At 65.2% G+C, this 19,394-nt stretch overlaps 1 protein-coding gene across 1 annotated transcript in view; it reads left to right on the top strand.

Moving 5' to 3' along the window:
- CHCHD6 (coiled-coil-helix-coiled-coil-helix domain containing 6) overlaps positions 1-17,332 on the top strand; it is a 194,260-nt gene extending 176,928 nt beyond the window's left edge. The window contains exons 7-8 of the mRNA XM_055135794.1: positions 14,751-14,889; positions 17,121-17,332. Of these exons, the coding sequence (XP_054991769.1) occupies positions 14,751-14,889; positions 17,121-17,126 (145 nt within the window). The 3' untranslated portion in view covers positions 17,127-17,332. The remainder of the gene's footprint in view (positions 1-14,750; positions 14,890-17,120) is intronic.
- Positions 17,333-19,394: the final 2,062 nt, after the last annotated feature.

The following is a 19,394-nucleotide window of genomic DNA, read 5'->3' as shown; positions in this document are numbered from 1 at the left end:
TCTTCCACGATGACGGTTGTCAGGAATGCCCGGGAGCTTTCCTTAATCTACCAAATGATTACGCTGCCTATTAGCTCTACAAACAGGCCCCTAATTAGGGAATTGGCTAATAGCCGTCGCCTCCGTCGTCAGCCCTGACCAAGCTGGCTCCGTCAGTCAGTCACTGCTGCCGTAGTCGCAGGGACCGAATGACCCGGGGGTGATGGCCCACCCGTGCCATCTCCACGGACACCCTGTGTCTCGCTCAGTAAGAGTTTCTGAGTGGGGCTGAAAAACGGGCCTTTGCGGTTTGTTCTTAGTGAAAGGAGTGAAGTGGCTCTTATCAGTCCTAGGAGGAAGGGCCCGGAGGACACTTGTCTCCTGGGACTCATCTGGTCAGATTTGAAAAGCGTTGCGGAGGGCGTCCGTGTGGAGTCAGCCACTGTAGGACTCGCGTGTGGCTTTGTGCCACGGCCGCTGCCTGCACCGGACGGTGGTTTCCAGGCTGGGGAGTCGGCGCGGCCTGGTGTAGGATCCCTGCCCTGTCCCCGTTCTCATGCCTTGCCTGCTTTCCAGAACCTTCTCTCCCAGGGACGGAGGGTCTCGCCTGTCAGTGGCCCTGGGAGGAGCGAAGGCAGAGCCTTGGGTCTCTCCCAGCCTCTCCTAGCCCTGGAGTCTCGGGCTCGAAGGGTAACTAGTCCCCAGAGACTAACCAGGGCCCGGCTTTCTTGCTCCATTACAGCCCCGCAGCCCCCGACTCACACGGTGACTAGTCCTTGACACCTACACTAGTCCTAGGTCCCAGGTTTACTAATGAGAACTAGTTCTTTTTTTTCTTTTTCTTTTTGGGTCACACCTGGCGATGCACAGGGATTACTCCTGGCTCTGCACTCAGGAATCACCCCTAGCGGTGCTCAGGGGACCATATGGGATGCTGGGAATCGAACCCGGGTCGGCCGCGTGCAAGGCAAACGCCCTACCCGCTGTGCTGTTACTCCAGCCCCATGAGAACTAGTTCTTGATCTCGGCCTCAGATGAACTTAGTTCTCCTGGAGACACAGTGACCAGACCTGGACCCTAGGCTCACAGATGACGAGTTCTTGAGTCACGACTAGTGACTAGTGACTCACGGGGTCACTAGTCCTCAGTCCCAGATTCATGGGGTCACTGGTCCTCAGTCCCAGGCTCGCGGGGTCACTAGTCTCATCCCAGACTCACCAGGTAACTGGTCTCCAGTCACAGTTATAACTAGTCCTCAGCCCCAGACTAACCCCCAATCCCAGGCTCACCGAGGACCAGCCCCCGGCACCAGCCCCGAGCTGGCTTTGTGGGGATGAGGGCGGCGGGCAGGTGGGTGCTGTGGCGGGAGGGTGCAGGGCGGCCGCTGGTGGTGACAGACGAGCACTTTGTATTCCAGTTTCATTACTGTACAAATTCTTGCTACATCAGCTCAAACCCACGTGCAGCTTAGTCTAAATCCCTATTTAAGCGAAGGCCGAGAGTCGGCCCGGTGCCATAAAGGGGGAAATAGGACGTCCGTGATACAAAGCGGCAGCTAGCCGGGGATGGCAAATGTATGACTCCTTCCGTATGGCAAGAACGGGAGTGCGGCTGCATTGATGTGCTCCGAGGAGCAGGAATGCATCTTGAGAACTGAAGAAAGATGATGAAAAGGTGAGTATGCACTAGAGCAAATCTCTCCCGCGGATTAAACGGAATTGTTCAGGAGGTAGAATGCCTTGTGGGCGCGCGCTTCCAAAGAGCGATGGGCGGTGCAGGGGCCGGGCCGTGCCCGGGACGCCTGCTCGGGGCTGATATGGCCCAGGAAACCTGCAGAGGTGGGAAGGCTGGGCCTCGGCCACCCCTGGGGCACGTCCACCCCCTTGACCTCCCTGAGGGTTCCACAAGACATCCCGAGCAGCTGTCTGGGCAGAGAGCCACGCGGGTGTCATGTGAGCTGGGACTGTCCCGTGACACCGCGCCCAGAGCTGCCCCAGGGGCCTCGACCGCCAGGCTGACCTGGGTCCAGGGCTTTTTCCGGTGCTTACTGTGTGCCTACCTCGCCCCAGGGCTTGCCCGGGGCGGGGGGATATTCACTGACCCCCCCCGCAGAGTCACAGAGCCTGAGCGTTCGCTCTAGGGCCCTTGGGAAGAGCAGAGGCCGAGTGCTCAGGGAACCCCTGCCTGTCACGGCCGCCGTCTGAAACACAAGGACATGTGGGGTGAGGCTGAGAGCGGCCCAAGGCCAGGCGCCCGGCGGAGTGGAGCTGAGGCGGGGGTGACCCCCAGTCCTCTGGCCCTGCACCCCTGGGCTACCCCCAACAGCATCTCTGCCAGCCTCGAGCTCAGCTGCCATGTGGGGCTTGGGGGGGGGGGGGGCTTGAGCTGCCCAGCGGCACAAGGCAGGGGGCCTGTGGCTCCCCCTGGTAGCGGGGCGAGGTGCCCCGCCAAGCCCCCAGACCCCGAGTCTCTGTGGGTTGTGTGCTGAACCCCAGATCTGTCTGTCATGAGCAAGTTGGTAGCTCAGGACACTTGCACGTCTCAGGGGACCCCAGAGAGTGTTTATCGGGAAGTAAGACTTGGGCAGAGCAGGGGCTTGGCCACTTGAGGGGGCTGGACACACGAGTGTAGGTAGGCTGGGGGGCGGGCAGTTTGTGCTGGCAGGTGGGAATGGTCACCCCCAGGCCTCGGGCCTGATTTCCCGAGTCTGGAAGCCCCCAGATGTCTCCTCTCTCAGCCCCCCCCACTAGGAAGTGAGGGTTCCAGGCAGTCTGGGGTGGGGGGCGGGGAGGGGGCCAGGTCAGCCGCGGAGACAGCCCCTCCCGTGGTCCTCTCCCCTCTGCCCCGCGCCTGGGCCCTCGCTGCTCCCCACTCGAGTCTCGGGGAAGCTCTGCCAGTGTTTGTCCTTCTCCCAGCTCTGCCGGACTCCGTCCTCGGCTCCTGAAACTCTCTCTGGACAGAGGCGGGCAGTGCGGGCTGGAGGGCAGTGCGGTCCAGCAGGCTCTTCCTGGGGCCCTCGGAAACCGGGATCCTCTCACTTCATCGCGCCCTGGGCCGTGGGCAGCTCGATGGGGAGTCACCAGGGGAAAGGGCTCTCCCCAGGCGATGGGCTGGGGAGTGGGGACAGGGGCCACCACCCCGGGGACACTGTGGGACCAGGCCTGGGGCTCAGGCTCGCACCGATGCCTCAGGCAGCCGTTGGAGGTGTTGGCGCTGGAAACTCCGTGATCCCCACCGGGTGTCAGGGAAGATCATGCTCCCAGTGGCCGAGTGAGTCCCCAAGCCTCAGCCCTCCTTCCCCAGCCTCGGGCCGCCGATTATCTCTGAACTCAGGGCGAGAAATTGCACATGTCTCCGCCCAGTAGCAGCACTCCATCCTGCCCGTCGGGCCAGGGCCGGGCGGAGAGGCTTAGCGGCCACGAGGAGGAAGCCACCTCGTGGCGATGACATCCTGCTGTGTGGCCTCAGGGACGGTGTCTGCACCCGCCTGGGCCGCGAGGGGCCCGTGGAGGAGCACACAGCACCTTGGGACTCCAAGCCGAGTTGCCACATCACCCCGTCCATGAGCAAAGTGGTTAGTTTGGGTTTTGTTCTGTTTCCCTTTTTGATTTTTAAGGGGGTCACTCCTAAAAATCAGAGGACTGGAGCGATAGGAGAGTTGGTAGGGCATTATCCCTTGCACATGGCCGACCTGGGTTTGATTCCTCCGCCCCTCTCGGAGAGCCCGGCAAGCTACCGAGAGTCTCCCGCCCGCATGGCAGAGCCTGGAAAGCTCCCCGTGGCGTATTCGATATGCCAGAAACAGTAACAACAAGTCTCACAGTGGAGACGTGACTGGTGCCCGCTCGAGCAAATCGATGAGCAACGGGACGACAGTGCTGCAGTGCTACAGGGGGTCACTCCCCAGGGTGCTGAGCGGTGCTGGGGATCAAACCTGGGGCTCCCGCAGGCGACACACGTGCTCGCTGGTTGAGTCCTCTCCCCGGCCCCACCCAGCAGGTGGGTTTGGAACTTGGGCCCGAGCATGGCAGAGATGAGGCTGTTTCCTCCGCCCGGTCCTGCTGCAGTGACTCTTCTTGTGGATGCGCCTTGAGTCTGTGCCCCGTGCCTGGCTCCGTCCCTTCTCTGTCCCAGCACATGCACGCGTGTCTGCAATGACACTGCTAAGGAGCAAAGGTCGGGCCGAGGGGCCCAGGTACACGTCCCCCCCACCCCCGCTTCCACCCAACCACCGTTTTCCCTCCCTGGAGCCCGGGAGACGGATGAGCCAGGAAATCTTGCCGGACGAGTCTCTACCTTTCCTCTTTCGCAATGAGAAATAGTTGAAATAGTTGTTTTCCTGAACACAGCAACGGTGCCGGAAGTCTGTCCCGGACTGGACTGAGAGAGAGAGAGAAAGTGAAAGTCAAGCTCGGATCTGTCTACACAGCGGCACGGGCTCCACCCCGCATTCCCGAGTGGCTTCGTCCAGGGGTGTGTGGCCCCCGCCTGCAGGTCCGGCGCCCCCGCCCCGTCCCTGGCGGGCGGAGCAGGGATGGCCCACTCACGATGTCCGCATGGCTCTCCTGCACGGCCCGAGCGAGCAGAGCTGCGGGAGCCGGTCTTGGCAGCGGTCCTTGGGCCTCCTCCAACTTGGCTCTCTCGCCAGCGTGTAACGACAGCGAGCAGCCTCTCCGTCTCGGTGCCCCGACCTCCTGAGAGCCTTCTCGAAGGAACGATTAGGCCAAAGGCCACACGCAGACTCTGTTTATGCACACGCATGTGTATGTATCTACATCTTCCCAGCTGGCGCGCGCCAGAAACGAGGGACGTCCTGTGCAACCGTCACCCCAAACAAGGGTGCCAGGAGGCGGCCCCCTCCCCACGACTCCCCAAGCCCAGCCTCGCAGCTCTCTCGCAGAACAGACCCCCCAAAACAAGCACGGCTCCTCCCTGGAAGAGCCCCACCGTCCTCCCGGCCTCGGTGCTGCCAGGCCCCTGTGTGTCTCCTCCCAGAGGGCCAGATGTTGTTTTGTCCTAACGGAGCTTCGAGGCGTTTCCAGCCCTCCGCAACGCTAAGTGCCTCCACTCACTTCCTCGACCGGCTCCCAGCACCGGCCCGCTCTGTCTGGTGGATCCAGTACCCCCCAAGACCGCAGCAAGGGAAAGTACTGTTTCCCCAGCGGTTGCGCCCCTCCTGGGCGTCCCGTGGGCACACCCTCCATTCACTGCAGTGCCCTGATTCACGGGCTGGAGCCACAGCACAGAGGGTAGGGCGTTTGCCTTGCACGTGGCCGACCCGGGTTCTATTCCTCCGCCCCTCTTGGAGAGCCCGGCAAGCTACCGCGAGTATCCCGCCCGCACGGCAGAGCCTGGCAAGCTCCCCGTAGCGTATTGGATATGCCAAAAACAGTAGCAACGAGTCTCACCATGGAGATGTTACTGGCGCCCGCTCGAGCAAGTCGATGAGCCCTGATTCACAGAGCACGCCCTCATTGGCATGGGCGGGAAAAATCAGGGGGTGCCGTCTCGGGTGCTGGCGTGGGTGGGGCGGCGGGAACGTCCTTTTGGACACGTTTACTCCCCCGTCATCGCCCCCCGTGTTGTTCTTCTTTTTCATTTCGCAGTTTCATCTCCAGCCCTGAGCGCCGGCTTCCCCTCCCCGGGGCTCCCTCGGGCAGAGCTCGGCTCCGCGCCGCCGCTGCTCTCCGTAAACCCGTCTCCCGAGGCCCACTGCTCGCCTCCGCGCTCTCCAGCCCTCGGTGCCCCTCCCGCGGGCCGAGCAATAGTGCAGCAGGGAAGGCTCGTCGCCCTGCACACGGCTGACCCACGGGCCATCCTCAGCGACCCCTAGGGTTCCTGCAAGCCCCACCAGGAGGAAGCCCTGGACACAGCTGGGTGTGACCCCAAAACACAACAGTCACAAAAATTAAAAGCCCCAAATCAAAGTACACATCTGTTATTTTGTTTGTTTTTTCTTTTTTTGGGGGGGTGGTTATTCCTGGCTCTGTGCCCAGGAATCACGCCTGACGTGGCTGAGGTGGGGTGCCAGGGTGCCAGGGTGCAGGCACCCTCCCCGTACTGTGGCTCCAGCTTCATTTTTTTTTAATTTTTTTGCTTTTTGGGTCTCACCCAGCAATACTCAGGGGTTGCTCCTGGCTCTGCGTTCTGGAATTACTCCTGGCCGTGCCCAGGGGACTGTATGGGATGCCAGGGATCGAACCCAGGTTGGCTGCGTGCAAGGCAAACACCCTCCCCACATACTGCTGCTCTGGCCCCAGGCTCCAGCTTTATATCCCTTACCAGCTTCCGACCCGGAGCCCCACGGGACCTCCTGGGGACGGCTCCCCCAGGACACCGGGCGTCCAGGAGCCTCGGCCCTGGGTGTGCCAGCCACTCCCTGCCCTCCCTTCCCCGGGGCCGCTGGAGCCCGGCCTGGCCCCAACCTGCGAGCTCAGTGTGTGCCCAGGGCCACAATCAGGCCATGTGTTTGTGCAAGAAGACACACACACACACTCATACTCATACACACTCACACATATGCACACATACACACACTCATACACACATACACACTCACACTCACACACATACTATCACATACACACACTCTCACACACTCACACACAAACATACACACACTCACATACACACACACACACACAGAGCCTCTGGGCTCCGTCCTCCCCAGCACACGCCCTCCTCCTGCGCGGGTCCCTGTCCCCTTGGCACAGTGGCCGTAGCCTGGAGTTCCCAGCAGTGCCCGTCAGCGTGTCCATCCTCGGCAGAGCCCGTCAGCGCCATCGCCCTGCGGTGCTGATCCCGCTGCTCCGGCCTCTCGCAGTGACTGTTGGGACACACTTGCCCACGTCTGACGCCACCTTCCCTCCTGGGGCAGGGCCCGGCTGTGCCCACATGAGGGGCTCGCTGGGCCGTTTGGGCAGCCCAGCGCCGGGCACCGCTCCGCCCAGCCAGGTCGTCGCCTGCCCTCGTTTTTCAGGGTCCTTGCTGTGTCCCGTGCGCTGCCATGGCCCCAGGCCCCAGGCCCCGCTCCCGCTGGCACAGTGCTCTCCGTCCCGTTTATTATTTTCTCCTGGAGGGGGCCACACCTGGCGGCGCTTGGGGCTCACTCCCGACAGGGTTCAGGGGACCTTGGGGGGTGCCGGGGATCAAACTAGGGTTGGCTGAGTGCAAAGCCTGTGCCTCGCCCCTGTGCCACACTCGGGTGGGAGTCTTCAGCGCGTCTGCTGTTCCTGGGGCGAGTTGGGCGCCTGTGCCTGCCGGCGTGCGGAGGTGCTTGTGTGTGCGGACACCTGCGAGGGTCCCCGTCCGGGGCCGCCTGCTCGGACAGCGCAAGGCCTGCCCCCTCCGGGGCCTCCACCCAGACCTGCGCTTGCTCCGGCTTCGTGCTCAGCGTCACACCTTCCTGCCCCCTCCCCGCCTCCTGCTGCCTCCCTGCTGCCTCCCTCCCAGCAAGGCAGCTGCTCCCCGTCGTCCCTGACTTGGGGCTGTCGGGGGTGGGGCAGGCGGGCAGAGGCGCCTGGCACCGGCCTGGTGGTGGGACAGGGCTGCCCGCCTGGGGCTCGCCGGGCCTGACCGTGCGGCCTTGGTGTCGGTCCCAGGGGGGCCGTCAAGCTCAAGGGGAAGATGCGGAGCTAGAGAGGGAGGCTCGATGCGCTCGGGGACCAGTCCTGGCGGCGGGGCCCTGTGGGTGACGGGGTCGAACGACACCCACCCCGCTATGCTATCCCTGCGGCCCCTGGAGGCTGACCGTCCCGGGTGCCTTTGTCTTGAAGGCCACGTGGCCTGCGTCCAGGCGAGCCCGAGGACGCACTGGACGTCCTGTCCCTCGGGTTCCAGACTGTGTTCAGGGGGCTCCCAGTACCCGCTGCCCTGCATGGACCGTGGCTTCATGGGGACTGCTTGTGGCTTTCGGCTCTTGTCGTGACCCTGAGGGGAAGGGCAGGGAGGAGAAGTGGGTGTGTGGCGGGGGTGGGCCCCCAGCACCCAGGCAGGGAGTGGGCCTAACTGGTGTCGGGCCTCGGGAGACGGGTGGGCAAGAAGGAGCCCTGACAGTGTCACTCAGGCGGGGGCAGTACTCTGCACCCCAACACCTAGGCCCCGGGTCCCAGCTGCCCGCACCCCCAGCTCTCCTAATTCTCTGGTATCTGTGGAGGGGGGCCTGGGTGGGACTGCCCATCCCCCCCGGGGGGCTCCTTGGTCTGCACATTCACAGCCCCTCCTCACCCGCTTTGAGGGTCCTCGGGCAGGCTTGGAACCAGGGAGTCTGGAGAATGGGGCGGGCCAAGGCAGCAGGTCCCCTGGGGCCAAGAACAGGGTGGGCTGGGGAGAAGGTGGTGGGCTCAAGAGAACAGGGTGGGCCGTGCAGTTGGGGACCCAGGGAGAGTGGGCTGGGCCAGGAGAGTGGGGTGGGGATGTGGGATGTGTGAGCAATACCTGTGTTTAGTGGTTTGTGCGTGTGTGTAGTATATGTGGTTTATGTGTATATGTGGCTTATGTGTATATGTGGTATGTGTATATGTGGTTTATGTGTATATGATATGTGTGTATATATGGTGCATGTATGTGCGATTTGTGTGTATATGTGGTATGTATATATGTGGTTTGTGTATATGTGGCATGTGTGTATGTGGTATGTGTGGTTTGTGTGTATACATGTATGGTATGTGTGTATATGTGGTGGGTATATACGTGGTTTGTGTTTATATGTGTATTTGTGGTTTGTATGTGTATTATCTGTGTATATGTGGTATCATATACGTGAGCTGTGTATATGTGGTCTGTGTGTACGTGTGGTGTCTGTGTACATGTGGTACGTGGTAAGTGTGGCGCGCGTGTGTGTGTAGAATCCCAGTGCATTCCCATCTCAGGCAGCTGCTCCTTCACTAAAGTGGCAGCCGGGGCCGTTTGTGTTGGTCCCCGGGGAGCCCTCGCCCCTCGCCTCTCAGCAGAAGGAGCGTCTGGCCGGGCCCCCTCGCTTGCAGGCCGGGGCGGCTGGAGCGCTGGAAGCCGCGTGGCCCGTGGTCCATGGCCGGGTCTCGGGGCTCCGCTTCCCCCGGCCGACCTCGTCGGCAGCAGCCAGTTAGCCGAGTCTGGGTAGCCGGCGGCTCTCCCGCCCGAACCTCTCCCGAGCGGCGAGATTGGACCTGACGAAGATGAATGCCCGAGTCCCTCGGAATCTCCTTACCGCTGCCTGTAATGAAAAGCCTGCTCCGCGGATTCACCCCCCGCCGCTGTTTCTCTGAAATTAAATATCAGGAGGACACATAATAGCCCCATTCCACACCAGGCCAATATTATCAGATTGATGTCAGCAGTGATAATAGAAGAAGGATAAGTTGATGAGATTTCACTTATTAAATCAGAGCGCACACAGGGCCGGGGGCTGGTGTGCGCGTGCAGACGCCCGCCGGGCGAGTCCCGGCCCCGAGGCAGGGGGTGCTGGCCCCGCGCTGACCCGGGCCAGGCGGACGTGGCGCTTTCCTTTTTCCTTCCCACCTTCCGGCCGACTCTGCCCCGAGCTGCCAGCTTAGCGCGGTTCCGTCTTCCCCGCCCCCTGCCTTCCGTGCGTCCCCCCCACGCCCCCACTCTGAGTGAGTGACCTCTCGGGGCAGTGGGGGGCTCGGGGCCAGTGGGTTTCGTGCACCCTCGGCGGGTTTTCCGTTGGAGTCGGGAACTTTTCCGAAGACCAGAGTGAAGACGGAGAGAGCCAGCCTCTGCTCCTGGCTCCGGCTTCCCACTGTGTGACCTCAGGCAAGCCGCTTGCCCTCTCTGAGGCCAGCGTCTAGAGATGCGGGCCATCAGGCGCGCCCAGGGTGAATCTGTGGAGAAGCAGTGGGCACAGGCGGGCCTCAGTCATCAGAGCAGCCACAGTTATGGGCCAGGCCAGGGCGTCCACCAGGTCACCTGCAGCTGCCTGACCCTTGACCCGGCCCTGTCCCGCTGGGGAGGGCCTCGTGCACATTCTTCTCTGGGCGCAAACGCCCTCCTGCCTCATCGAGGAAGCGAGGAGGGACCAGGAACGGGCCCTGGTCCTCGGTGCTTCCCTGGGTGCTTGACGGGCTGGGTCTCTGCCAGAGATGCCGAGCGCTGCATCTGCCTGTCGCTACCCCCCCCCCCGCCCCCAGCACCCACCACTGGCCCCCGTGATGGGGTCGAGCCCCTCTCCTGAGCGGTGGGCTGTGCACATCTCGTGGGACGATGGGGACAGAGACCCCAGGAAGGCCCCGGGGGCATCTCCCCCAGCTTCCTCGGCCGCACGGCCTCCCTGCAGCCATCCTGGCCGCTCGAGGACCCTCTCCCCGGGTCCCTGGGCTGCGGCTGTGAGAAGGGGCTGAGGGAGAGCTCGGAGAGGGTCCGGGGGCTCCCGGAAGGCTGGCTGAGGCCAGAGCGCAGGCCTAGGGCTGTCTGAGGGTCTGGACAGGGGACAGCGGCAGGGCGCAGGCAGGTCCGCCCTGCACAGACAGGGGCAGGGCCGAGAGCAGCGAGTGGGCACCAGGGGGGTCGCTCAGCACCGAGCCTGTGGGGGTCTGTGCCTCCAAGCCAGCCTCCTGTGCTTTGCTTTTGGTGCTGACACCCCTGGCTCGCCGCTGGACGGGAGAGAGGTCGGCGTGACTGTCCGTAGGGGACAGGAGGGACGCCTCTGGAGTGAGACGTGGCAGAGACGGCTGGAGTCGGGGGAGATCTGGGATGCATGAAGGCAAGGGGCGGCACCTGGAAGGAAGCCGGGGGAGTGAGGGGAATGTTCTAGAATGGCGGTCGAGGAACGGACGAGAAGGAGCATGCAGAATGGGTGGAAGGTGGGGAGACGGCAAGAGTGGGGCAAGTGGGGCAGGGGGAGGCATCTGTGAAGGCGGAGGGGGGCGTCTAGATTGCCCTTAGGGGTCCCCCAGATGGAGTGAGTGAAAGGGAGGGGCTGGCCGAGTCCTCTCTGAAGTGGGGGAGGGTTTCTGCGGGGCTGGGGGGGGGTGCCCTGGCGGCTGGTGGCAGTTTGGCGCGGAAGGTTCTGGTTGCTGTGGGATGGGACTTAGACTTCGGGGGGGACTGGTGGAGTGGGCTAGGACTGGCCGTGCAGGGAGTGGCCGGGGGTGGCAGCAGTGACGGGGCAGCTGGCCCAGGGCTGGCCGAGGAAGAGGATGGGGGGGCCTTCATGGGAGACCAAGTGGGGGTCGGGCGAGCCCGGGGGTGACGTCTGGAGGTGGTGCTGGAGTCGGAGTGTGGGAGGCGGCTCTCAGCACTGTCCCCACTGTCCCCACACTCCCCACTGTCCCCTCACTCCCCTGTCCCCACAACTCCCCGCTGTCCCTGCTGTCCCCGCTGTCCCCTCTGTTCCCACACTCCCTGCTGCTCCCTCCCCACTGTCCCCGCCCGTCCCATCCCCGCTCAGGACTTACTCTTCTCGGTGTGGCAGTCAGTGCTCGTGCCAAGGACAGGGTGGAACGGGGGTGGGGGCAGTGCCCATGCCCGCTGACCCGGAAGCTTCCAAGGCCTCGGTGGGGCAGCATGGATGACCCAGGGGGTCTCTGTCTTCTGCTCCCCATCAGGGCCCCCTCGGGCTGTTGGGCGGGTGGGTGAGGGGCCCCAGGGACATCCCTCCTGGCTGCTGGGTGAGGACGCTCCTCCCCACCCTGTGTGACCCCTGACTTCTGACCCCCGTGGCCAAGCTAGATCCTCCCTGGGGGTCTGAGACTCTGCCCTGCCCGCCTGCTGGCACCGTGCCCAGGGCCTGCAGCTCCAAGACGGGGTGGGGTGGAGAGACGCCCCCGTCCCCGCCTTCAAATTCCCAGGGCGGCCGGGCAGGGGAGAGGGGTGGCTCTGGCTGACACCCTCCGCCTCGGCCCAGACTCTGTGCCAGCTGCCTCAGTTTCCCACTCTGCAACCAGGCCACCCCTCAAGTCTGCACTTGGTCCATGCCCCTTTGTGGACGTCTGTGGTCTCTGTGGGGGGCACTGAGCGCTTCCCAGCCAGGTGGACCCCGAAGCTGCCCTGCACAGCGCCCCCCGCTGGGCGTCCTCTGCCCTGCAAAGTGCTCGCGCAGGAGCCTCCTGGGCCTTGGAGAGCAGCTGCCCCCCTACACACACACACACACACACACACACACACACACACACACACACACACACACGCCCGAGCTGACCTGGGTGCCAGCCGCTCCCCTCCGGCCCCCCGGAGCCAGGGGTGAGATTCCTCCCCGCCGGCTTCCTCGCGTCCTTCCTGCTAAGTCCCGGGGGAGTGCGGCCACCGCGGGACCCAGTGGCGTCCGGGTGCCGCGGGTGGATTTCACCACGGCCCAGTTTTCCCTGGACCAGCGCCGTGGCGCGTCCCATGAGACTTGCCTTCGGGCCGCACAGGGGCCCTGAAGGGACAGAGGGACTGGAAGGAAGTGGCAGCCTGGAGGGGGGCCCCGGAGGGGCTGCAGGGGGCCCGGGCGCCCCCCACACCCCTACTCCTGTCCTAGGACGCCCCTCCCATGACCCCTCCAGGCCCCCGTGGACCGGCAGCTTTGAACAGCCCAGCCCGGGCCTCCCGCGGAGGGGCCGCCGGCCCAGGGCGGTTCCCGGGGGCCTCCAGGGAGGACGGGCAGAGGGAGGCAGCGGGGGCGGCTATGGGGCCCAGACCCCCACGGGGATGCGCCAGGATTAAATACAGAAGCTCGAGGTGCTGTGCCAGTGCCGGGTGGGGTCAGGGTCTCCCGCCGGACCCCGGAGATGAGCCCCCGGGACCCGGCCTGGGGAGCAACGGCTGGGCTGCAGGCGTCTGTCCCGCTGCGGGGCGGGAGGGGTTGCACGGCCCCCCTCAGAGCCTTCCGAGGCGCCGCCCCCTGCCAGGGCAGGCGGGGCCCCGGGCGGGCGCTGTCCCGGCCGTCCCCATGCACCGTGCCCAGAGCCTCCGGGCGGCGCGTGGCGTCAGGCCAAGCCAGCACAGCCCCTGCAGCTGCCCAGGAATGCGGCTCCTGTCACACCCACCGCCATCTGCATCCCGACACACACCCAGACACACACTCAGGCACACACCCCACAAACACACACACTCAATACACTGACACACACTCAGCACAGACACACACTCAGGCATGCACTCACCACATAGATACACACACACTCGGTACACTGATACACACCACACACACACAGACACACACACTCCCCCCCACACACACAATACACTGACACATACACATACACAGACCTCATCACACAGCCAGACACACACACATACATTCAGGCACACACACTCCCCACACAGACACACACACTCAATACACTGACACACACTCAGCACAGACACACACTCAGGCATGCACTCACCACATAGATACACACACACTCGGTACACTGATACACACCACACACACACGTTCACACATTCAGACACACACTCCCCCCCCCACACACACAATACACTGACACATACACATACACAGACCTCACCACACAGCCAGACACACACACATACACACATTCAGGCACACACACACTCCCCACACAGACACACACACTCAGTACACTGACACACTCAGCACAGACACCACACAGCCAGACACACACTCAGGCACACACACCACACAGTCACACACACATTTAATACACTGACACACTCAGCACAGACACACACTCACCACACAGTCAGACGCACTCACACACCCAGACACACACTCAGACACATATACTCAACACATAGACACACCCGCCACCCCCAACATGCTCTCAGACACACTCAGCGTGGTCTCACACATGCGAACACTCGCCCCCACACTCTCACTCAGACACACTCACCTGGAGACACGCCCGACACGCTCGCCCACGCCCACGCCCATGCCCGTGTCAGCACACCTGCTCGCACGCCAGAAGCCGCACGTTGTGCTCCTGCCCCAGGTATGCGTGTGACCGTGTGTGCCGGCCCAGCTGACGACCGGGGCTCGTCCTGGGCTGGGCACATGGCCCAGAAGATGACAGGTCGCGGCCAGGGAGTGGCACCCAGGCCGCTTGGCACCGAGGGTGGCACCGTGCCCCGGAAGTGCCGCCCTGCCGGCTGACGTGCGACTCGCTGCCTTGCTGACATCATGGCACGCTGCTGGGCCCAGCACCCACGGGGGCCGGGCTGTGGATCCGCAGGCGCGGCTGGAGAACTGGCACCGCTGCCAGGCCCCCCATGCCTGGGCAGAGGCGCGGGCGGCATCCCGGCCACCCTTTCATGGCCTAGACATGCGGCCAGCGGCGGTGTGGCCGGGGCGGCCGGCTGGCTGCAGTGAGTGTGCGAGGCTGTGCCCTGGCACGTGGCTGTTGTATGGCCCTGTGCGTGGGTGCGTGTGGGTGGGATGTACGGTCACGTGTGTGAGGACGATAACTGCGTGTGTGCCCGTGCAGATGGGAACGTGTGTGTGCGTGCATGCGTGTGCCGGGTGCCTGGGGAGAGAGAGTTGTGTGTGTGTGTGTGAGTCTTTGTGCGTGTGCTCGAGACTGTGACTGCAGGGGCCGTCCCTTGAGGGGGCGCCTCCCCGTGTCCTGTCTTCACAAAGAGAGACGGATTTCACTGCGGTGGCTCGTGACTCCTTCGGCAGGGGAGAAAGAGGCGAAGGACTCCCCTCCCCCTGTTGAGAATGCAATGTCCTGGGGTTCCTTCCCGGCCGGGTAGAGGGGGCCGAGCACGCGGTCACACTGGGGGTGCGGGGGCGCCGGGGAGGGCGGAGTCGGCTGGGCACGCCTGCGGGGCTGAAGGCCGCGGGCTGGCTGCCCGGTGCTCGGCCCCACGGCCCCTCTCTGTCCCCACAGGCCCCGCCAGCAGGGGCCCGTGTGCTCCGACCTGCAGGCCCAGCTGCTCCGCTGCTACCGCCAGCACGCGCAGGAAGTGCTCCTCTGCTCCGGCCTCGTCAAGGCCTACCAGCGCTGCGTCAGCGCTGCCGCCCACAAGGTGAGCGCCCGGCCCGCTCGGGGCGCCTCTGCCCTGTCTGCACTCAGCACGGCAGGGCCAGGCCTCTGCCACCTCCCGCCACGCTGCCCGGTCTCCTGGGCCAGGAGCAGGGCACGAGGGGCAGCCCCCTCGCAGGGGCAGCGGCTGCTGGGAGCCTGGGCCCCCACCTCCCCCCTTAGGTGCCACTTGTACCTTTGGCCTGAAGGGGCACCTTGGGGGTGGGGGGCAACGGGAGGGCCCAGGGTGCAGGTCACGGGTGGGGCCAGGAGTGCCCTGGGGCTGAGCCTTCTGGTTTTGGGGGGTGGGGGGGAGAATGCCTGAGGAGACGGGGCTGGAGCCCCCCCCTCTGCTCCCCTTACCACTCTCTCCTCACGGAGCCAGGGGCAGTCTCCTAGCAGGCCACACCCTCTTTCCCACAGGCCCCACCCCTCCCAGAAGGTCCCACTCTCTCCCAACAGGCCCCACCCCACCCCTTCTAGGAGGTTGCCACCCGGTCCCAGCTGTCAGGCCTCCCGGCAGGCCCCACCCTCTCACAGCAGGCCCCACCCCACCCCTTCTAGGAGGTTGCCACCCGGTCCCAACTGTTAGGCCTCCTGGCAGGCCCCACCCTCCCGGCAGGCCCCACCCCCACCCCAACCCTCCCAGCAGGTCCCACCCCTCTCTCCCACAGGCCCCACCCTCTCCCGGCAGGCCCCACCCCTCCCGGCAGGCCCCACCCCTCTCTCCCACAGGCCCCACCCCCTCCCAGCAGGCCCCACCCTCTCTCAGCAGGTCCCACCCCTCTCTCCCACAGGCCCCACCCTCTCCTGGCAGGCCCCACCCTCTCGGCAGGCCCTACCCCCTCTCCCACAGGCCCCACCCCCTCGCAGCAGGCCCCACCCCTCTCTCCCATAGGTCCCAACCCCTCTCAGCAGGCCCCACCCTCCCGGCAGGCACCACCCCCACCCCACCCGTCCCAGCAGGTCCCACCCCTCTCTTCCACAGGCCCCACCCCCTCCCGGCAGGCCACACCCCTCTCTTCCACAGGCCCCACCCCCTCCCAGCAGGTCCCACCCTCTCCCAGCAGGCCCCACCCCTCTCTCCGGCAGACCCCACCCCCTCCCAGCTCCTCATGGCTCCGCCCTCTGCCCGGGCCATACCCCCTACTGCTCAGGCCCAGCCCCTTCCCTACCAGCTGCCACATGTCTTTCTTCCTGGTCGGGTCACCTTTATCCTCCTGGGGAAAGCCTTTTGTGGGCACCAGAGACCAGCTGCCGTGCCCCTGCTGGCAGAGAGGCCGAGGTCAGAGGTCAGGCAGCCTACAGGCCGTTTCTCCACACCCTCTGCCCCAGCGTCCCCCTCACTGCAACACGGCTCCTGCCTGGGCTCTGCTCAGTGCACCCCCGTCTCCCCATCTCATGGCGGAGAGGGACCCCCGAGCCCACGGGAGAGGCGCCCAGTGCCAGGTGGGCTCACGGCCCTCCTGCGGGCGTCTCTGTGGCCAGGAAGTGGAGCCGGGCCACAGCGCTGGACACACAGGCCTGTGGGGACAGGTGGATCTCCCGGCATCCTCTGCACCTGCCCAGGCCTTTGTGGAGACGCCTCAGAAGCCCAGCCTGCAGGCCCGCTCGATTCCCGCGACCCCACTAGATCCCAGGGACGCCCCGCGCCCAGGGTGGACCGGGAAGAACGCACCTCTCCCACTGGCCATTGCACCAGGAGGCAGATGGCGAGAAACTCCAGCTGGCACCCCTGTATCTCGGGTCCTGCAGCCAGGGCACTGCCCGGCCACGTCCGCCCTCCCGGCCTCAGCCCTGGCTGTCAGCGCCCCCAGTGGAGGCCGAGCAGGGGCCCTCGCGCGCGTGACCCCTTCCTGCGGGGCCCAGTGCACCCCATGTGCCTGTCCAGTGAGACGCAGAGGACTCGGGGTGCCCCCGTGTGAGAGACACGCCCCTGCCGGTTGCCACGTCAGACGCTGCTGACCAAGAGTGACAGCTGGCCCCAGGCTGAGAGCTGAGGGTGGGCGGCAGGAGGCAGGAAGCAGAGGCCGGCGCTCACAGCCTGGTCCCGGGGCCGTCCCGGCCGTCTCTCCGGAACATTCCACGTGGAGGGACATCTCTGAGCCAACGTGCACTGGGAGCCGGGTCTGTGTGTTGGGCGGGCAGTCTGGAGGAGGGGGCTGGGCAGGAGTGGGGGCCGCACCTGACGGGGCCTGGGCCACCCACGCAACTCCGGCCCCTTGTTCTTCGCAGGGCTGAGGAGCAGCCACGGTGTCTGGCACTGCGGTGACGTGGAGCAGGAAGAAGGGACCAGGTATGGGACCAGAGTGCCAGGCCGTGGCGCCCAGCTTCGTCCAGCGGGGACCCCCTGCCCCCCTCCAGCACCCCCTCAACTGCCCTCTGCATGGAAACCAGCCCAGGGCCGCTGCCCAGAGCGAATAAAGCGTTGCAATGTGTCCAGTCCATTCACTCGTGACCAGACTGTCCCTGCGGTACGACCCCCCTTAGCCAGGCTCTGCCCCCACTGGGGGACTTCCCCCGGCTGAGCCAGGGCACAGGCGTGGGTGCCCCTGGCCACTGCAGGGCCAGAGACCACCCAGACCGGCCCACTGGGACGAGGCGGGGAGCGGGTCCATCCGGCATCCTCCCCCAGACACAGGCAGAGCGGGGTACCCCCAGTCTACGTGCTGGGGGTTTGCAGAGAACAGGTAGGGTGGGGGCTGGGGGCAGGTTAGGCATGGGAGTCTGCCCAGTACCCCTCATGATACTGCCCTGTGGCCCTTGGGGGGTCCGGTGGGTCCCCTGAGGGCAGGGGAGAGGTGATGGGCTGGGGTAGGGGGTAGCCAGCAGGGCACCCATCAGGGCGAGGTCTTGCAGGGCTGGATCCGGTTGGGCCACGGAAGGATGGAAGCCAGTTCCCGGACGTCCAGCGTGGGCGCTTGTGGTTTTGCCACCACAGGGCGGGTCTAGGGAGCCGAGAAGGGCCAGTGAGGCCGGAGCGAGTGAGCTGGCCAGGCTCGGGGGGATCCGGCCTGTACCTGGGGCTCCCCCGCCCCGGCTCACACCTCCCCCGGCTGAGCTGCCCCGGCTGAGGCTCGGGCGCCCACGCTGGGTGCCGACCTTGGATCTCCTGCGGAATGTCACCGCGAATGCCCGAGCCATCTGGTGCCCGCGGCCAGCGCGCTGCTTTCAGGCCGGCTGCCCGGGCGCCTCTGCCCAGCCCGGGTTCTCGCTCTCAGAGTCAGGGCTGGCGCAGGCTGGGGCCAGGCACAGGTGGCAGGGCAGCTGGCCAGACGGGGCCGCCTCACCGCGCGTGACGGGGACACGGCACCAAGGGGCCCCGTCTGCAGTCGGGGCAGCCCACCGAGCGCCCCGCGTAAGTGGCTCGTGAGCAGCGTGGCGGGTCCCCAGGCTCTTGGCTCGCTTCCCACTGTGTTGCGGTAATTGACTAGGCCGCCCTGGGCTGGAGGAAACTGGGCAGCCCTGGCCTGGCCAGGACTGGCGGGCAGGAGGCCACTGCCAGGACGCCCGAAGCCCACTTGGTCTGTGGAGCTGGAACTGAAACCCACGGGAGTGCTGAGCCAGGGTCTTGGCTGGACGCAGGTGTCCCAGGAATCTGACCGGAAGGGGGAGGGGGCAGGAGGGGAGAGAGGGCGGGGAGGGATGGAGGGAGAGAGAGAGAGAGGGAGAGTACGAGAGAGCGTCTGGGCTTCTCCTGGCACAAGCAAAGGACCCTCTTGGGTCAGCTGGAGTTGGGTCCTCTCTGAGGAGGGTCCCTCAGTCCCTTTGGACTGTTTCTGGAGCTCGTCACACAGTGGATGGTGCGGGGCTGCCCCTGCAGAGAGCCTCTGCCCTCCTCCTCCCTCCTCTTCTTCCCCCTCCTCCCTCCTCTTCCTCCTCCTCTGCCTCCTCCTCCTCCTCCTCCACCCCCCCTTCCATCCCCACCCAGCCTGGAGTTGCTCCAGAAGGGTCTCTGGACTGGTCTGTTCCGTGGTGCCACAGAGCCAGCGGGAGAGAACCCAGTGAGGAGGGGCTGGGCGTAGGGGCCCCCCGGCCGGCCGAGTCAGGGCCCATTAGGTGCCTGAGGCTCCCCCATGAGTCTCTGGCCTTGGGCCCTCGGGCTCTCTGCCGGCCCACAGGGACCCCCAGTCGGTCCCCCACGCGGCAGGACTCACAGGCTCTGTGGCGACTCTCCCCAGGCGGCCCAGCCCGCAGCCAGGACACTTCCTCGACAAAGTGCAGCCTTTGTCCCTTTGTTCGGGCCGGAGCTGATAAGGCTGCAGATGGTCAGGGCTCTGGCTGCCTCTGGCCTGGGCTCAGCTGGCCACAGGGAGGCTGGAGAAGCCCCGGGACAGCCCCTGAATAAGGACCCCTGGCAGGTCTCTCGGAAAGGTCACCCAGGCCTCCTCCCCCACACCCCTCCCAACCCTCCTCCTGACCCTCCCCCACACCCCAACTCTTTCCCACACCCCCAATCCTCCCCTACACCCCCCGACTCTCCCTCACACCCCCTGTCCCTCCTCCATG

Source organism: Sorex araneus, chromosome 4 (genome assembly GCF_027595985.1).
Source record: "Sorex araneus isolate mSorAra2 chromosome 4, mSorAra2.pri, whole genome shotgun sequence".
Taxonomy (NCBI): domain Eukaryota; kingdom Metazoa; phylum Chordata; class Mammalia; order Eulipotyphla; family Soricidae; genus Sorex; species Sorex araneus.
This window is presented reverse-complemented; position numbering and strand designations above follow the sequence as displayed.